This window comes from Mercurialis annua, linkage group LG2, assembly GCF_937616625.2.
Source record: "Mercurialis annua linkage group LG2, ddMerAnnu1.2, whole genome shotgun sequence".
NCBI classification, from domain to species: domain Eukaryota; kingdom Viridiplantae; phylum Streptophyta; class Magnoliopsida; order Malpighiales; family Euphorbiaceae; genus Mercurialis; species Mercurialis annua.
The window spans coordinates 50,371,304-50,391,384 of NC_065571.1; the positions used below are offsets into that span (position 1 = coordinate 50,371,304).

The following is a 20,081-nucleotide window of genomic DNA, read 5'->3' on the forward strand; positions in this document are numbered from 1 at the left end:
ACGACCTTGATAGTTACTGTTGAGCGCTTATACCATTTGAGTTATAGCTTGTTAAGTACAATTCATTTATTTTAAGAATGAATGATGCGATTTCTTAATTTTGATAATATAATTAAACCACTCTAGTAGCATTTTTTGATTGTATTGTTAATATATATAAAAATTAAAAATTAAACTATTGATTATTATTTTTAAATAAAGGAGATTAGACTATCGAATAAGATAAAATAAAGAATCAAATTATGAATTATACTTTTAAATTTTAACATAGTTGAGATTAAGAATAGATGGAACAAAAGGAATACAAATATAAATTATGATAAATATGAGGATTGTTTAAAATATTTTTTCTTAATTTTATATCTTAGAGTTCAAACTTCAGATTATAAGGTCCATTTTTGGAAATTTATCGAAATACTGTAAAATTTCTTTGAACAAAGGGTCAACACGCTTTTAAACTTGTGACACGGAGTTATCTAACCCAATTTATATTTTTTTGATCAACTAACCCCAAAACTCTTCATTTTTTGGTCAAATAACCCCATAATTATATTTTTAAAACGCGTAAAATACAAATCGGAGGTTAGGGATGCAAAAAAATAATTAAATACTTTCATAATTGTTGCTATATAATTATCCTAAATATATTTTTTGAAATAAAAATATAAATTATGGAGTTATTTGACCCAAAAATAAATAGTTTTGGGATTAATTGGTTAAAAAAGTATAAATTAGATTAGATGACCTCGTGTTACAAATTTTGGGGGCACGTTGACCCTTTGTTCAAATTTCTTTGTTTGTTAATAAGGTTTAAAAAGTGTTTATCTCATACAACCGTTGCGCCACGTCATTTTTACAACAAGCCAATGAGAGTTTGCGATAGGAGATTTTTTAATTATCATTAATTTTTCCACATGGCTAGCGCATGATTGGTTTGTTGCACGAATGATATGGCGCAATATCCAATAATTATTCTAAAACTAGAGTCTCTAGTAACAAAAAAAACGAAACGTGGCAGAATCTCAGGTATGAGGTCCAGGAGAAAGAATGGAACTGCACTCCACACTGTATAATCCACCAGCATAGCAAATAGAGAATTTTGATTTCTTCATCAGTAGCTCACACTACACACTCCTCTCTATTATTTCATCACAAAATCAAGATTCCTTGTCTTCAATTCAAACTTTAAAAATTCATAATCAAAATCCTCTCAATTCAATCTCAAATTGAAGAATTTTTACAAAGATCGCACAAATGGAGAGAATCAGAAGAGCTTCACATGCCGGTTCATGGTACACCGATAATCGTAAGTCTAATTCTAAATTAGATTATTTTTCCAGCTCAATAGGTAGCACGGACGCGGCGAAACGGTGTTATTTTAAGGTTTCTTATGTAAAATTGAAGTTTCTTGTTCGAAATATTTATTGATCTGTTTTGTAATTGTGTTTTTGTGTTCCATTTTTTCAGCTAAGAAATTGAATGAAGAGCTTGAAGGATGGCTTACCACTGCTGCCTTGGAGAAATCTCCTGATGTTCGAGGTGTTATTGCTCCGTATGTATAATTATCTTCATTATTCAATTTTTATTTTTCGCCTCCATTATATAGATATTTAAATTCCAGTGTATTTCTTTTTGGCGGCTCTGGAACTTTCAGGCATGCAGGTTACTCGTATTCGGGTCGTGCTGCTGCTTATGCTTTTGGAAATATAGACCCTACTAACATGTGTGTTTCCTATCTTCTATTTTCCTTTTTGTTAAAACTGCAGTTTGTTTTCGCCAACTGAAAAGCTGTCGAAAATAGGTTATGTTTTCATGGTTGTTTTTTATTACTACTATTTTATCATTTCAGCTGGGTAATATGTTGCTGACATGTGATACGAAATTTCAATTCAGCTCGCGAATATTCCTGCTTGGTCCTTCTCATCATTACTATACTCCGAAATGTGCTCTTTCAACTGCCACAGTTTACAAGACACCAATAGGGGACTTACCTATTGATTTGGAAGGTACTGGATCAAACAATAAGAGTGAGCTTAGAGATGGATCCCGTTTTTAGACTTACGAAAAAATTATTGGTTTTACTCTTTTGTTGTTTGTACGATTGTTTTATTCTCTTGTATCCTTGAGGAAAGCCTTATAGGGCATTATAATGAATGTGATGTGAGCAGATGGGCTGTCGCTTGCACTCACTCAACCACTTATAATATTTGCCTATAATAGGTGGTAAGATATGGGAATGGCTGCAATAGTGGAATCATGAGTTCCTCAAATGGTGTATGTTAGTTTGCATTGGGTTGATGCCCAGTGCAGAGATATCTAAAATGATTTTTTTCAGAATTAAAGCATTTAATTTAGAATTTATGAATACCTTTTTGATAGTTGTTACGATCAAATTCTTAATCATCTTTGCATCTTTCAGTCATTGAAGAACTGAAAGCTACAGGAAAATTTGAGTTGATGGATCTTCGCGTGGATGAAGCTGAACATAGCATGGAAATGCATTTGCCATATCTTGCTAAAGTTTTTGAAGGGTATATTCTGCTGTATACTTATTTTTTATTTGTTTATTTATTTATCAGTGCTTGATAATTGCTGCTATTCGTGCAGACATCAGGTTAAAGTTGTACCGATATTGGTTGGTGCTGTTAATGCTGATAATGAGGCTATGTATGGAAAGTTGTTAGCAAAATTTGTAGATGATCCAACTAATTTCTTTTCTGTCTCATCAGATTTTTGTCACTGGGGTTCTCGGTATGTCCGGCACTCCCTCTCATATAGATAAATGTATGTCAGTACAGTTTGTTTGTCCTACTTTTCTGTTTACACTCACAAGTGAGGCGGATTGATGAATTGACTTTAGGAGTCCTAGAGTTATACTCCATGTATTTGCTATTATTTGGACTTGACTGTGTCTGATGTATATGTTTCATTTCATGCGTGCAATTTTATGAAGCGCTTCATTCAGCAGTTTGTGCCAACTGCTACCATTTTTTAATGCTTGTCAAAACTATGCATAGTTGTATTTGAATTTTGTACCTGCACATTTTGACTTGATTTTCTCATGTCAGGTTCAATTACATGCACCATGATAAGAAACATGGACCTATATACAAGTCTATCGAGGCACTGGATAAGATGGGTATGGAAATAATCGAAACAGGGGAACCAGATGTATTTAAACAGTATTTGCAGGAATATGACAATACTATTTGTGGACGTCATCCAATTAGTGTTTTCCTACATGTAAGTTCCCAAGTTTAGGAACCTTTTCAATTACTTTGTTATTACCTGTGTAGCACGGACACGGCAAAACAATGTTATTTGAAGGTTTTTATGTTAAAAATGAAGTTTCATGTCCGAAACGCCAATTTCCCATTACGTTTCGTGTCTGAACGAACCAGTTTCATTCTGAAGCCAACTTATTTTTAGCCGCTTTCTCTTTAAGCACATTGTTTATATGTCATCCCAAAAAATAGTCTCAACCTTCTGATTCACACTAATTTTTCAATTTGAGCTAAGAAACTTATACTTTTTGCCTCTCTAATTCTATTGAGCATAATCAGATGTTGAGGCATTGCACGACTAAGATAAAGATAAAGTTCCTTCGCTACGAGCAGTCAAGCCAATGCAAAACAACAAGGGATAGCAGTGTGAGCTATGCATCTGCAGCAGCAAAGGTGGATGCTTGAAGGTGTATTTATAATTCGAATAAGGTTCGTGTTAATTGGATACAGCTCACAATTTGAACTTCTTTGAATTGAATATCTATTGTTTTAACCCGATCACTCACATAGGTCACTGACTCAGACCAACAGTTCCTTGAAATTTTCTCTTTTTGTCTGTCGCCAAAATCTTGATTACGTTTTCATTTGCAGAAACAACCAACAATGTGCCATCCTTGTTGAAACGAATTTGTGGATTTGCCTTGACATTAGAAAAAGACTAGATGATTAGGTACTTCTTCTCAGTAGAATTGAAGCACAAAAAAAACAAAGAACTTACTGCCAGAATCCAAACCGACAAAAGTGGTTTGGTTTGATATTTTTCTAAAAAATTCTGTTTTTCAGTTTGGTTCGATCTTAGGCATGAAAAATTAGTTGAGTTTTAATATGAACCTAACCAACAAATTCGGTTCAGTTCGGTTTGAAATTATATCAAAAAATGGGGTTTTGGTTCGGTTTTGAACATAAAAGATATATAGTTAAGTTTCAGTGCTAAACGAACCAACTTAAAAAGTTGACCGAACAAATTAATTTGGTTTGATATGAATTCCGTTTGATTTTGGAAATTGTTTTTGGTATGATTTGGTTTGGTTTAAACGGAATGCACACCCTTGCTTACCGGTAAATCTCCACCTGCATCAACAACTTTGAAAAGCTCTTCATTGTCCATATCCCATATTTTGATAACATGATCATCACCAGCTGCTAGAAACCGATTCTTTATATCGAACTGCACTACACCTGAAGAATTTTCAAGCAATCCTTTGTATCTTCTCTTTATTGTGCCGATTTTGTTGTCCCATTCAACAAGAAATGATTGTCCACATGAGAAAAGTCTGCATCATTTCAAAAAAATATTATGTCACAACTTAAAATCTGAAACATTTGAATAGTTGTTCAAACCAAGTGAACCGAACCTTTCATGACCAGCATCAGGGCTATATTCAGCAGCAGCGCTATATGCTACTGATGTGCTGACCAGATCAAGATCATTATAAGAAGCTATAGCTCTTTGTATACCATATATCCATGATTTTATACTTCCATCCGCAGCTGTTGAATATAAATCCTGAATAATAATATGAGTAGTTTAATCTCAGATCAAGAAAACATCAAATTGGTGTCCTAAAATTGAACTGGAGGCCGAACTGGTCTGACCGCCGGTTCATTCACCGGTTAATACAATCAAAGAATTATTCTTACAGGGAATCCGTGGATGCTGTGAGAGCAGATAGAATAGACAGGAGCATCATGTCCTTTAAATGTATATATACTCATACCATCACTTGCATCCCATACCTTACACAACATCAGAAAAAAGAAAAAGAAAACCATAAACATGACATTCTCCACAAACCTTGATAGTTTAACATCAGACAGAAAATAATTGAAGAGTAAAAAACCTTTACTGTCTTATCATCTCCGCAAGTAATCGCCAATACTTTCTCGTTATGAGTAAAGAACACAAGGTCATTGACACCACCAACATGAGCATCGATCTAGAAGAAGAGTTTAGTTAATAAAAAAACACTCGGTACGTTCTGTCCATGAGTAATTACAACGAGGTTATTACCTGCACTTGCTGATCGACAATGCAAACGTCATCTTTGAGATAAGAATATATTTGGACTATGTGTTCGGAAAATGCAGCACCTGTTGAAACATAAGCAAGTTAGGTTTATGAAAAATGCAGAATAAGGCTGTGCATTTTACTTGATTGTCTCTGTATCTCACAGTCAATCAACTTACCAAATAAAGAACCTTCAGCGCTCCAAGCAACGCGTTTAACGGAAATGCATGGATTCGTTTGCATAGTTTTCTGTTTAAATATAACCGGTACTGGTTTCAAATTCACGAGTGTAATTGTTTCTGAATCTAGTATAAGATGATGAAGAAGAAGAAGGCGAACCTCGAGTTTCATGGAGCATAATCCAGTCCCCCAAACTTCAAAGTTGCTCGAAAACAACTTTTTCGCAGGTCTAACTTTCCACAAGGTGATTTCTCCCGTAGCAGTTCCAACTGAAGCATCAAACCAGAGACTTGCACGGGTTAATATCATTCATACAAGGCATATTTATCTGATGATAATGGCATAGAATTGTCATTTTGAATTAAAAACCTAGTAAATGAGTTTGTTGAACTGGATGAAACTCCATGCTTGTTGCAGATGAGCCTAAATTCAATCTTATTAAAACTCTCTTAGGAAATTCCGTATTAGTGGTCTTTTTATTCCGAGTGACAGATGACCGAACTCTGTGCACAAGCTGTACGAAAAGAATGGTCAGAAGGAAAAAAACTAACTAACAGTAACTTATGTCATTTAGCATACCTCATTAGGAAACTTTTCAGAAACACCATTGATTTCCTTCAAATTCTCTGTAGTTATGAGTATAGATTAGCAGGATTTTAGTAGAGCTCTGACCGTGATGCGCGATTGGATGAAAGCTTGGAGTTTATGAACATATAGGATCAGAATTCTGGTCTAGAGGCGTTTTTTAATGCTGCCAAACGTCCAAGGGTGTGTATTATACGCTTTAAGGACCATTTTGATGGAAAACGGACCAACGAACAAAGCTCACAGTCACAGCTAATGCTGTGATGTTCGTCGCTTTTTGTTGGCCTGTTTCCTATCAAAATAGGCCTGAAACTTGAATTCATAGAGAAATAAAGTGCGCAGAATTATAAAACGCCATTATATCAGAATTTCGATCCCATTTTGTCATAAACTCCAAGCGGGCATCATTTACAACAGAAATCGTTACCTATTGTACTGTCAGGACAGCTAAGAGATAATGAGATGGATTTGAAATCGTCTGAAGATACTACGTCACTGTCAAATCAAATACTGAAATTAGTTACCGTTACATTTAGGTAAGAATTCGAGCAGCAGGGGAGTCAGAAATATATACCTTTGAGCAACGAGATGGGCGAACCTCTGACTTTGAATTTTAGGAAATTCCAATTTGTCCCTGAAAATGGGATTCTCCTCGATACGTTTCCTGAGCTTATCCATCAACTTTTTCCTTGAAGATTCTGTATTTCTATACTTGGAAGTGATCCTACCCAATTCAACTCACAAAATTACAAATAAGCCCCGCTCACTCGAGAAATTCTTACGCAAACTCCGTCCACCAACACAAATAATGCGTTGTAATATCATTAGTTTTGTATACAACGACGCTATTGACAGAGTCTATATAAGAACTTTTACAAGCTTAAAAATTAACAACATTTGATAAAATCTGAGAATTGCAGAAACAGATCAATACCCTTCCATAGCAACATGAGAACTCCAAAGCTGAGCCGTTTCTCCGAATAAATCCAAATCAAAATCTTTCAAATCATTCCCCAGAATCTCTAAAGCTTTGCTGTTATCATTATTACTGTGAAAAGAACAGAAAATAAATTTCAAACACTCTCATAAAATATAGAAACCAATAAAGATAAACTCCTCATAATTATGCTTACTTGGCCAATGCCTCAAAATATTTATTCTTTGCGATTAACAGAAATATCTTGGTAGATTGCATATTATCATTAAACTTGGTGAAACCAGAAAGATATTTCTCAGCCTCATTCCAATTCCCCTTTTGTATAATTTCCTCAAAATACTTCAAGTTGAAGTAAATCCCACTTTCATGTTCAAGCCTGTAAATCCAATAGCAAGAACACAAATATATTATACCATAAAATTTATGACAGTTTTCCTTTTCCATAAAATCCGTCGTAAAATCCGTCATAAAATGCAGTTCTTTTTAGCGAAAAAGTTGAAAGAAAGTGGGTTTAATTACGTTCTTGCAGCTTCTTTAAAACCTTTCTCCTCAAAGAACTGCATAAGTAGAAAGTAGATATCTTTATCGAGACCACCCATCTCCAAGAATCTGTAAACTGAATAAAACCCTAATCAAGAAAATAATAGGGTTATGATCAGATGACGGAATCAAGAAAATATATTAAAGATTCAACAGAAACATTCATGAAATGATTAAAGATTACACGGAAATGTTAAGGAATTGATCAAGAAACAAATGGTTGATGCAATGAGGGTATTATATTATCAATGCAAATGGAAAGAAATTTCTGATATTAAGAAAATTCCATGCAGAAGAAATGAAGTAACAAGAAACCTGATGAACAAATTGCAGGGTTTCTGAAAATGAAATTGGATTCTAATATTTAGTTTTAGAAGAGAATTCTTTTGTATGAATCTTTATTGTCACTATATTTTACTTTTCTGTTAAATTGTAACTGATAACAGTACTATTGGGAGGGAGTTGTAAATTTATAATATCCGTAATGGCGCTAAAATCGGGTTGATAAGTAGGGGTGCTTATAATGATAAGGCAATGTGTATTTCATTTGGATTTTATATAAGGGCGTTACTCTAGTCAACGAACTTCTGGTCCTCACTAAGGCTCGTTGTCGAAAGAAAGTGGTCCAAAAATTATCAAACCATATTAAATATCCAATTTGTTAATTATTTCTGAAACTACGCCCACAAAATTATAAATTCACATTTAAACCGCGGAACTGTTCCGCGGTCTGGCCTACGTGGCTCCTCGCTGGCCAGTCAGGGAGGAGCCACATAGGAAAGGCAAACCGCGTAACACTTACGCGGTTTGCTTTGCCAACGTGGCAAACCGCGTAAGTGTTACGCGGCTTGCTTTTGTGCAGTCAGGAAATTTAATTTCCTGGCTACACTGATTGGGAGAAAATTCTCCCAATCATTTGATTTATTTTTAATGATTGGGAGGTTTCTCCCAATCATTTTAAAAAAATTTAATTTAATATTTTATTTATTTGAAAATGAAAAAATCTTTGGTTAAAAAAATTGTACGTTTTAATTGTTGAATTTTTTAATTTTAAAACGTTTGAATTAGTTAATTTTTTAACACTCTACAAAAATAAATTTATAAAATACTACAAAATAATTATATTAAGAAATATTCAAATATAATTTATACTTAATAACAATAACATATTTAATAAACTAAAAATTACAAATTAAAAAAGACTACTACATCAGATAATAATGTACAAAGTACACAAAAAAATCACCTAGGAGTCCTATCGTCATATCTGCTAGTGACCGGGAGGTTCGAGCGCAAGTTGTTTCTGTTACGGTTTGCCCGACGGCCTGTATTGATGGTGAGGTAACGTCGACCTGGGCGACCATCACCATCTCCCCCTCCTGCATCGGCGTCCTCGTCGTCGTCTCTGTCGTCACTCTGCTGGTCCTCGGGAATGGCCGTACTCGTCGTTGCTGGTGGCGGGGTAACAAATTCTTATTGTTGGCGGAACATCATAGCCTCCATGCTGTCTAGACCTAACCAACTGCTACCATATGACAGAAAGTCTGTAGTCCCAGGTGTCTGTGGAAGTCCCTGTGAAGCTGGAAAGTCCTGTGTACCCTGTGTAGGCTGATCCCACTGCACCTGAAAAGGAGGCACCGTAGGTGGTACATAAGCAGGCGGCGGTGGAACAAAAGGTGAAGAAGGTCCTGGTGGCACTGGATATGAACATGACCCCCTGAAAATAGTGATGTGCCAAATCCCCGTAAAACTGGCCAGATGAAGAAGGAGGACCCGATGAAAAGGGTGGCGGTGCAGAGCTGGACCCCGCGTAATAGTAATGCCCTCTGAAAGGATGAAAAACCACTGGGGGAGGCATAGGATCGGTCGGACGCTGAGGTGGTGCAGGGGGATGACGCCGCTCTCGCCGTCGATGTCGCAATGTAGTCGGATCTATCGGCGCGTCAGGTATGACTGGTAGTCGATGCGGCGGTATAGAAGGCTCGATAGGGGGCGATGTAACATCACGACGGTCCTCTCTAGTGCCTCTCTGTGTGCTGGCTGCGAACCGCCGAAGCTCAGTGTCAACAGGAGCATCCCTACGTACACGCTCCACAAAATCGGCCTGCAAATAAAGATATAATACGTTAAAAAAAGTAGGACATTAACCCACAATTTGACATTGATTAATTAATTGAAAAACATATAATTTAAGAAAATACCTATGCTCTGAGCTCAGCGCCATGTCGTGTGATCCAGCGACGCGTGACATACCGAAACCAATTCATATACTCGGAATGGTAATGAGGTGGGTCCTGGAGGGGCTGTCCTGAAATTACAAACCGGAGCCTGTCGTCCCACACACGAATGTAGTAAGAGTGTGTCTGGATCCAAGATGAGCTGCTCTTCAGGGTAAGGGTGTGTAGTGAGTGGTCCTGAAGTGGGGCGTCTGGAATACCTTGTTGCAATCCGAACTGCTGCAGAACTCTGTCTGCCTGGTGCCACTCCACAATATGAAAATAGATAAGTGGAACCATGGCCCGCCAAAAAGCGCGCCCATCCAAACAATACGCTGGGAGAGTGTCCAGCATATCATCAGTGTACGGCTGCCAGATAAACTGCATGTGTAAAATATAAGATATTTAGTATTAAAACATTCCCACAATGAGCTATTTAACATACGAGATAATAAAACCAAAACATAATTTCTTACATCTTCGTAGCGAGACGTGTCAAGCCGAACACGGATGTCAGGCAGCGAGTGTCGGGCCGCACGGCTGGCGTTTCTCCGGCCTCCCCATCTGTTATTCAAGAACAACAACACATTAACAGTCAAATTTTAAGAAATAGAATAAAATTAAAAAATATTAAACAACAGTAAAACACACATGTCGCCCAGTGGTAGATGTGGTGAAATAGTGGGATCGGCAAGAGCGGGAGCAATAACTCTAAGTCGGTCCAATGCCCACAACTGCAGTATCCACAACGCCCCGCCCATGTTGCGGCGATTCGTAGACTGCAACGAACATGAGAAAAGCTCGTGATATAAGTAAGCCAGTGTCGCCGATCCCCAGCTGTAGGTTCGAACTGCCGCCAAGTCCTCTAAAAGTGGAAGAATCCGTAACGAAGTCTTTCCACTACCGAGGTCAGTGAAGCACAATCCTGTGATAGCGAGCAAGAGATACGCCCGTGTGTACCGATGAACAAGCCCGTCAGTCGCCTGGTCTAGTAACGCATTGAACTGGGGGAAACACTGTAGGATCCAAGAAGTCCGGACTGTGGAATTTGTAGGGTTAACAGGATATCTGCTCGCAGGAATCCCCAAAACCCTCTCTGTCACTGCAGCCCAATCATGTACACTACCCCCTGTAACAGCATGACCGTCTACTGGTAGTCCGGTCTGAATGGCCACGTCCTCTAGGGTAACCGTGCACTCTCCGCCGGGTAAGTGAAAAGTGTGAGTCTCCGGCCTCCACCTCTCCACAAGGGTTGTGATCACCTGCATGTCGACGCTGTAGTGACGCATAGCAAAACAGCTTACAAATCCAGTAGGCTCGATCATCGACCAAATACGGTGGTCCAACTGAGTGAACGGCAGAACGACGCTCCTTCTAGTCGTACAGCTAGTGCGAGACAGAAATCCCTCGTCAGATCCCTGAAAAAAATAAACATTAAGTTAGTTCAAAAATTTAATTAAGTTGCAAACGTAACTGTTGAAAAAAAAATAAGATGCAAACGTAAGTTACCGTGCCATCCCAGACATCCTGAGAGATATGATCATGCTGTAAAAAACGTAGCGCCGGTCTTTCAGAACCCGGCTGCATGTGATCGTGAGCAGCTGCCATGGCTGCAATTTTTTCAATACAAATTATTAAACAATTAAATCATAATAATATCAAACAATTGTTCACAAATAATATCAAACAATTAATTAAAAATAACTTCATCAATTAAACCGTCAAGTAAATGTGTTACAAGAGTTTGTTATTTAAACTAAATAACTAAACAAACACAAAATAGAATGAGCTGCCAGATTTTCAATTTTAATAGAACATAAATGGAATTACAACATCCTTAGTACATGATAAATGGAAACAGAATCCTCACATCACTGAACTCTAAAAGGACATGAACTAAGGTTATGGACATATGCAAGACATCTTCTACAGTAGTTGCTATTCCGCCTGTCTCTAAATGTCTGGTCCATTTCATTCCGACGCCTACTCTCAACCGGCCTACCCTTCTTTCTCTTCCACTGTCTGTTAGGAACAAATGGAATTTCAGTGGAATTGATCCAACACTTTCGATTCCGTAAGGGTTCAAATGAAACAGAGCTCCACGCTAAGCTTCCATACTCGCATTTGTAATACCATGAAATATAGTCACGGTAGTTCTCTCCGTATTGGTTGCAGGCAGCTATCGCATGGGAGCACGGAATTTTCCACTGTTGAAATTTTCCACAGGTGCATGTCCCGTCCAGTAGACGAACTTGCTGTGTATTGCCACCCTTTTGTCTTACATTGTCGCACTGGGTCAAGACATTGAATACCTTCTGTGCCACGTTGAACTGTGAAGCCGTATGAGTCTTTGACTTATTTTCCCAAGTCTCAATTCTGTGTGCACAGACTGGAGTCCACATGAAACCGGATGCCAACCACATTTTGTAGTCGTTCACATGCTTAATGAATACGGAGTTGACCTTGTTAAATATTGCTTCCAACATGGATGTGATAGGGAGCCCCCGAATGTTCTTTAACATCGCGTTGACCGACTCAGCGTAGTTTGTTGTCATCACACCATGCCGCATTCCAGACGTGTCGCCACTCATGCTCCATTTTATAACATCAAGGCGGTCAAGATACGCATAACCCTCAGGTGAATCCGCCTCTATCAATGACATGTACCGATCTCTTTTATGCTCTTGGTATGACACGTCGATTAATCCGTCAATATTTTCCCATCAACCAAAAATTTATGTATTATATTAAATGACAAGAAAATTATCAGCTTTTTCAGCAAGCTTTTTGAGATATTTTTTCTTGAAGGCGTTGTGGAAGTTGCTCACTAGGTGTCTAATACACCACTTGTGGGTATCACCCGCCCACTCAGGCCCCTTCATGGCACTCATAATACCGGAGCCGCGATCAGATATGATACACACTTTTCGCTCACCCAAAACATACCTCTTCAACATCCTCATGAAATACCTCCAGGATGCGGCAGTTTCCGACTTCACAATGGCAAAAGCTATCGGCATGATGTGATTGTTCCTTCAATTGCAGAAGCAATCAGCAAAGTCATTTCGTATTTTCCATATGTGTGGGTGCCGTCGATGTACACCACAGGCTTGCAATACTGAAAACCCTTCACCACTGGCTCGTAAGTCCAAAACATATGCTTGAAAGTTCTGAATTGTGGATTGTTTTCAATTGGTGTACCTGTGCATACACCGTTATTAGTAATTATTAAATCGAACATATTTTTAATACTCGAAATTTTTAAAAAATTACCGGTAGCATGCCAGACTGTCCTGGGATTAGCAACGGTGACATTCGTCATAAAATTGCAAATCTCCTTGAAAGAGTCGTCCCATTGTCCGAACCTGTTTGCAATGGCCTTTTCCTTGGCATACCAAGTTTTTTTGTATCCAGGCCTAACTCGCAGTTTTTGAAAAATGCCCTCTTGAAGCGTTTTAATCCTAATGTCACGTTGCAGATGCAATTGCGTGTCGGTGTGTTCAGCTATCTGTCGCGCTCTTAAATTGCGATGGTCTTGGTTCATTGATTGGCCGCTGCATTGGTGGGGGCCGTTATATCTTGTTATCATCCAGTCTGTCTCGCCTTTTAAAAGCGACGCACGCAACCTTCAATTGCAAGTGTCATTGTTCACACACACAAGAACTATTGTTTTACCAGTTGTTTGACTGCTCTTGTATTCTTTATTAGCTGCAATGTGATAACTCGTCGCGCATGTCTGGACAGCATACCTCGAACTAAAACCATCCCCAATTCAAACTCTTTGCCAGCTTCCCATATTGCATTTTCTTTAGGCCACAGATTCATATTGACACACATGTCGTCAACATTCTGATGCGTGTACTCATGAGGAAGGCGCGACTCAAAATGATCTGTATTTTGTTCCGACTCACCATCTCCATTCTCACCATGGGTGCCATCTCCATTCTCACCACCGATATCATCATCATCATCATCATCCTCGTTGTCATCAGCAACGACCCCGTAGAAGTATTCTTCTTCCTCATCTTCATCACTAAAATCATCACCATCGTCTACATCCGCACAGTCGTCTACATCCGCACAGTCGTCTACATCCGTACAGTCGTCTACATCCGCACGTACTTGAGATAACGGATTGTACACAATATAAAACTCAAGTACCCTCATTTGTGGCGTCCGCGAAACATTACGCCACATTGCTTCCATGTGAACATCTGTCTCCATAGGAAAACCATCATATTTTTGAAATCTTCCATGTTCATCGAACCGAGACACTCTTAGATAAATCTTCACTATCTCGTCAGCATCCTTCAGCCCAATTACCCTTCAAATTGCGACTTGTAGTTGTGCAAAATTCACTACACTCGTCAGCTCAACCAGTTCTGATTTACCAGAAACATAATCAACTCCACCCGGAGTCGATAATATTGTACCATCCCAATAAATTTTTAGGGCTAGCAGCTCATTTGTCGTCATTACTACATTAAAAAATATAATTTTAACTACATTTTTAGGGCTGACAGCTCATTTTTTAAAATTAATCGTACAATATTTATCACATAATTAAAAAGAGGGTTACTCTCATTTAAAATATAATTCGAATATTCTACATGTCAAATTCAAATTTTTAATAATTAGCCGATTTAAATGTAAATTCGAATATTTTATGTTAACTTTTTTCACAAAGCTACAGTTATAAAAAAATTATATTTTCTCTAAATACTATTAAAAACAAATACCTATTTTTATATTTAATTTTTTAGTATCGAATCTATTTATATGATATAAAACATAAATTGTAATATTTTCACTAATTCCAACCTAATATAAAAATATTCTAAAAATTTCATATATTCGATTTTCTAATTTTAATTTACTCTATTTTACATTTATATAAATTTTATACACATTATTCTAATTTTATTTACACATTAATCTAATTTATTTTATAATATATATTTTTAAAAAAATTAACTAAATCTAACTATATTTATTTAACTGATTACATTTCAAACACTATTTTAATCTAATTACATTTCAAACATCATTTAAATCTAACTACATTCAATAATTAAAAATAACATAAATTTAAAAGACTCACCCGATAATTCCGCCAAAAAATAATATTCCGCCACGAAAAATAATATTCCACCACGAAAACTGACTCCGCAAAATCTTCTTGTCGAGTGAAATTTCTCTTTACTATCTCTACTAATCCGATTTAATAAATTTCTCTCTACTATCTCTACTATCTTTCTATCTCTCTATTTCTCTAAAAAAAATGATTTGAGTGAATGAAATAAGGGGGAACGGATTCCCCCTTATATAGTGGTTGTAGACCGCGATGGAGCCACGTCTGCAGACCGCGGAACACTTCCGCGGTTTACCCCAACCCGCTTAAGTGTTCTGCGGTCTGTGTGGTATAAATTAAGAAAAAACATTAATCTAGGGCTAATTTAAGAAATTTTCTTAATTTTATAAATAAAAACGTCATTAACCCCTGAAATTAAGCATTTCACATTTAAATGTACGAATACGAACTAAACAAAATTAATTAATTAAATCATAATATAATTTTACGTATATATATATGAATCAGTTCAATAATTTTAAATTTTTAATCGAAATCATACATAAATTCATGACTTGTTCACGAACTCCCAATCGAATTTTATATACAAATCAGCTCACGACTTATAATCGAGTTGTGTATATAGTTGAATCAGCCCGCTAGTTTATATGAGATATTCGTAATATAACGAGGCAGACACCACTAAACTCAAGTTCAATATGTTAGAGTTCAAACTCATTTATTTAAACTAACGAATGAGTTCGAACCGAGCTCTTACCTAGTTAAACATTAAACCGCACACGAGTGGCTTGGTTAATTTGTGGCTCTCTGCGCACTACCCTATTAGCACTCTAGTTATGGGCTTTTAATATAGACTGAGCCAACCCAACCAAATCAAAGTCTGCCAACCCATAACAATTAAAGTCCATATCAAAGTAGGAAATGGCAGTTTTGTGTTTTTAGGAACATAAGTACCATTAAAATAGTTTCAAGAAAACAAAAGTTCCATTAAAATAAGAGTTAATTGGACAAAATACGTTTATTACCTAAAGTAATTAGAATAGTACGGTTGAACTTTCTCTTTTTGAGGAATACAATTTCCATCTTTTATTTTTGAGTTTTAGGTTTTCTATTTTTGACATTTACGTTTTCTATTATTGTTTTATTCTACAATCAATCCATTTCTATCTCTAATCTCATATCAATTCTTCATCTTCAATCTCCAAACCCTAGAGATCTCCTCTCCTCTATTCAATCGTCACCAAACCATCGGCGCCGTCGTAAGTTTGCCGCCATCGCCCGCCATCGCCCGCCATCGCCGTTCGTGAAGAGATTGCCTACGTTTCCAGAAAATTACAAATGCTTTTTCCACAGCAGAATCATTAAAAATGGTGAAGGAAATTAGGGTTCATGGGCGGATCCGAAGTTTGATTTCAGTGTAATCCTTTGTTAATGTGAATATTTTGGGTTAATCACATTTTGTGTGTTGTTTAATCCATTTTTTATTTTTCTTTTGTGAACGATGCTGTTGATGAATGGTGGTTCGATTTTTTTGTGTTGCACAGCATGTTGCACTCTAAGTGTTTGAAGAAATGCTTGTGAGAATTGTAATATTTTTTGGGTGTTGGATAACCAATGGTTAACATTGGGTAAACCGTTAGGTAACCTGTAATTTTTGTTTTGAATATATTATTAATAAAATCGTTAGTAAACAGTTGTTGAATTTTATGTTTGTGGTTCGATTTTTTTGTGTTGCACAATATGTTGCACTTTAGGTGTTTAAAGAAATGCTTGTGAGAATTACAATGTTTTTAGATGTTGGGTAACCATTGGTTAATATTGGGTAAACTGTTAGGTAACCTGTAATTTTTATTTTGAATATATCGTTAATAAAATCGTTAGTAAACAGTTGCTGAATTTTATGTTTGTTGCTAGTTAACCAATAATGTACTAATAGTACACCAATGACTTTGTTTTTAGTACCTTGTTGGTTAACAAATGGTTAATCAATAATTTTAGATTTTAAAAAAACGATTTAGGTTTTATTTGACGATTATTCTTGCGGTGATGAAGGCAGAGGGATTTGTAATAGAATTTTCAACTAGTTTAATAAAGATGGAGGTTTGAATTTGTAATAGTTTTGTTTGTTGGTTAACCAACGGTGTTAGTATACCGTTGAATAACCAAAATCGTATTCCTGAGATTAAAAAAGATAATTTTGAGAATAACAAAAGTTATTTTTCAAAAAAAAAAAGTACAGATTGTATTTTTCAAAAACAAACTTTGAGGTAGTATTCTTGAAAATATTTTATCTTTTTTTGGTATTTATCTAAAAAACTCTTAAAATAATGGAACCAATCCCACCCTTCATATATGGTGAATTTTTCCCCAAAAATAAAAAACAAAAATATGGTGAATTTTATTTCGTAATTATTTGGAAAGAAATATTTCAGTTTTTATTTTATTCAAGAACTAATAATGGGTTAATTTTTTGTGATTATTAAATTATCCTAATGTTTATACACAACAATATTCAATTTTTTTTATTTGAGCGTCTAAACATGATCTATATACAATTATGAGCAGTTGAGCAGAAAATAGACATGCCCACTACCCACAAATTATCTTATCTTCCATCAACTCAAATGTGATTATTATTTGCGTGCTTAGCTCACTCCATTTACTATTTTAATGCATTTTTCAATTGAACATAAAACAGGTCAATGCTGATTCATATAATTATTTACGTATGGACTGCAATAATTGTAGATTAATTACTATGATACAGTATTTCTTTGTTGTTTTATGCATGCATGTTGAGACGTGCATACGGTTCAATCTAAATTGAAATACATCAATTTTATAAAAAATAATATTTTCAATCGTACCAAGCCTATTTTGATTAGGTTTGATTTCTTAATTTTATCTAATTTGTTGTTTAGTTTGTATTATAATATGCATAAAAATAAATTTAAGTGTTGTTTACTTTAACCGAGTTTGTTGTGTTCAATTTTTACATACTCCTAATAGTAATGGCAATCTCGTGTTTGTGCTCTCATGAGAGGACAACAAATACGTACTAAACTTCCCCACCAAACTAAAATTAATTTAAACTATTTTTCTCTATTATAATGTTGATAGATTTGAACTTAACAATTTTATATTAGATAAGTGTTTCTCTTATTTCTCCGTTTCAAATTAATTGTCTATTTTTTAAATAATATTTATCTATTTTTAATAAATCACAATCTTTAAAATAAATTTTTATATATTATTTTTATTTAAAATGCATTATTTATTATTATCTAAGAAAAGTGAATTCATAGTATTTAACAAAGGTATAAAAAATAAAAATTAATTTATAAAAAATAAAAATATTAATTATATTTTTAAAATTATGTGAAAATAATAAAATGACTAATAGTTTTGGAATGGATGAAGTATTACATTATATTTCCACTAAAAAAGTAATTCAATTTATTTTTTTGCATAGCATGAGAAAATTGAGCTTATAAGGTTATAGGGATGCCTCCCTTTTTTTATGGAGAATTTCCATCTCCATATTCATTTAATTGATAGGGTTATCCATGAGTTATAACTCAAATGGTATAAGCGTTAGGCAGTAATCTGCTAGGTCGTGGGTTTGATTCCTCCCACAAACGCTCTTCCCTCCCCAATTATCAAAAAATATTGATAGGGGTGATTCCATCTCCATCCTCACGAAATTTTTCATACTTATGAAATTTCCATCTCTGTTTAATTATTAAAAACGGAAGTTTTTAATTTTATTTTTATTTTAAAATTAAAAATCTAAAGTGTTTTAATAATAATTAAGTTTAATGTCCCAAAAAACCTCGATCTTTTAGTCCTTTTTTTTATTTCTGCCGACGTTATAAAATCTCCGATTGTACCAAAATTTATACCTTTGGATTTCAATTGTAATCAATTTATAAATTGGACTCTTTTCCATTCAAAAAAAATTGAAGAAACCCCTTATAAATGACTTATTTAGACTTTTTTCTATTTGATAAGAGAAACTATGAATAAGTTATTTGAATTCTTTCCCATAAAAAAATCAATTTAATACTTGTAGGTACAATTAAAGTGAGCGTGAACTTGATTATAATTGGCGATTTTACAACGTCAGGGTGAAATTAAAAAGAAGTTAAAAGATAGAGATTATTTGGTAGATTAAGCCTAATAAGTAATGTCATTAAAACTGACTACTTGTATCTAAAAAAAACAAATGAACAAAAAAAGCCAAACCTTTGAAAAAATTTCACAAAAGTCCAAATCTTTCAATTTTATTCAATTTGTCTAGAAATGCAGGTTTTTGTTTCAATAATATTCAACTACGTAATTTTACTGATGTGGCACCTACGTGGCGCTGATGTGGCATGCACATCAGCGCCACATAAGTAATACGTAGTTGGACATAATTGAAATAAAATAATATGTTTAAGGGCAAATTGGATAAAATTAAAAAATTTGAATTTTTGTGATATTTTCATGAAAAGTTTGACCTTTTGTAGTTAGTTGGCTAAATAAACTGACTACTTGTAAAAGAAAACCATATCTTTAATTATAAAAAAGAATTGTTATTTTTTATTTTAAAATATGAAATAACATTTTTAATTTTTTAGATTAAAAAAGCTACAAATAAACGCTAAACTAGCATATATATTTATATTTTTTATTTTTGGATCACCATATATTTATATACAATATTATATTTTTATTATTAAATTAATACTAACTGAAATTAAATTGAACAAAAATGTAATTATATAAAAAATATTTAATAATAATATATGTATATATAACAGCTCCCCATGAATACGGGAATGAGGATCTCCGTGGAAAAAACTACAGTTCTCGTCCCCTCTCCATCCCCATGGGTTGGAAATGACCTTCTCTATTCCCGTATTCATGGAGGTAATAAATGGAGGTTTTCCGTCCCGGTAAAGACGAATCCCCATAGAGAACGGAAAATGTCCTCCACGTTATCATACCTAGTTATACCTCATGAATGTACTCAACTAATAAAATAATATCCAGTTGAGCGTAAATAATAATAGCCCATGATTAATATTTAATGACATTCAAATAATTTTTTAATGGTTTCATTAGGGAATAAATGTAGTGGTCATTTTTCCTCAAAAAAAATGTAGTGATTATTTCCTATTGTAATGAATGGGTCTGGTGGAGGGTTTTTCTGCATTTGATTTTGGTTCAGATTAGCAAATAATGGCACTTTCTA

At 35.1% G+C, this 20,081-nt stretch overlaps 3 protein-coding genes across 4 annotated transcripts; 1 reads left to right on the forward strand and 2 right to left on the reverse strand.

The window, feature by feature from the left end:
- Positions 1–1,104: 1,104 nt before the first annotated feature.
- Positions 1,105–4,066, forward strand: LOC126670218 (uncharacterized). Of its 2 annotated transcripts, XM_050363896.2 has the most exons (9): positions 1,105–1,306; positions 1,468–1,552; positions 1,655–1,723; positions 1,894–2,006; positions 2,420–2,531; positions 2,608–2,751; positions 3,069–3,243; positions 3,564–3,713; positions 3,876–4,066. In XM_050363896.2, the coding sequence occupies exons 1-8, from the start codon at positions 1,255–1,257 to the stop codon at positions 3,687–3,689; spliced, it is 876 nt and encodes a 291-aa protein (XP_050219853.1). In that variant the 5' UTR covers positions 1,105–1,254; the 3' UTR covers positions 3,690–3,713; positions 3,876–4,066. The 2 variants fall into 2 exon arrangements, with proteins under 2 accessions (XP_050219853.1, XP_050219852.1); XM_050363895.2 differs by lacking the exon at positions 3,876–4,066 and having other exon boundaries at positions 3,564–3,777.
- Positions 3,796–7,997, reverse strand: LOC126670215 (protein TPR3-like). Its single transcript, XM_050363893.2, has 16 exons — positions 7,850–7,997; positions 7,514–7,622; positions 7,191–7,370; positions 6,992–7,105; positions 6,632–6,781; positions 6,485–6,552; positions 6,052–6,098; positions 5,842–5,986; positions 5,632–5,741; positions 5,472–5,541; positions 5,296–5,375; positions 5,126–5,221; positions 4,926–5,021; positions 4,640–4,791; positions 4,342–4,558; positions 3,796–3,924 (listed from the first exon to the last, which is right to left on the reverse strand). Exons 2-16 carry the CDS (start codon positions 7,591–7,593, stop codon positions 3,796–3,798), a joined length of 1,734 nt encoding a protein of 577 aa, XP_050219850.1. The 5' UTR covers positions 7,594–7,622; positions 7,850–7,997.
- Positions 7,998–12,681: 4,684 nt separating this feature from the next.
- LOC130015171 (uncharacterized) lies at positions 12,682–13,326 on the reverse strand. Its single transcript, XM_056104844.1, has 2 exons — positions 13,024–13,326; positions 12,682–12,951 (listed from the first exon to the last, which is right to left on the reverse strand). The coding sequence occupies exons 1-2, from the start codon at positions 13,292–13,294 to the stop codon at positions 12,761–12,763; spliced, it is 462 nt and encodes a 153-aa protein (XP_055960819.1). The 5' UTR covers positions 13,295–13,326; the 3' UTR covers positions 12,682–12,760.
- Positions 13,327–20,081: the final 6,755 nt, after the last annotated feature.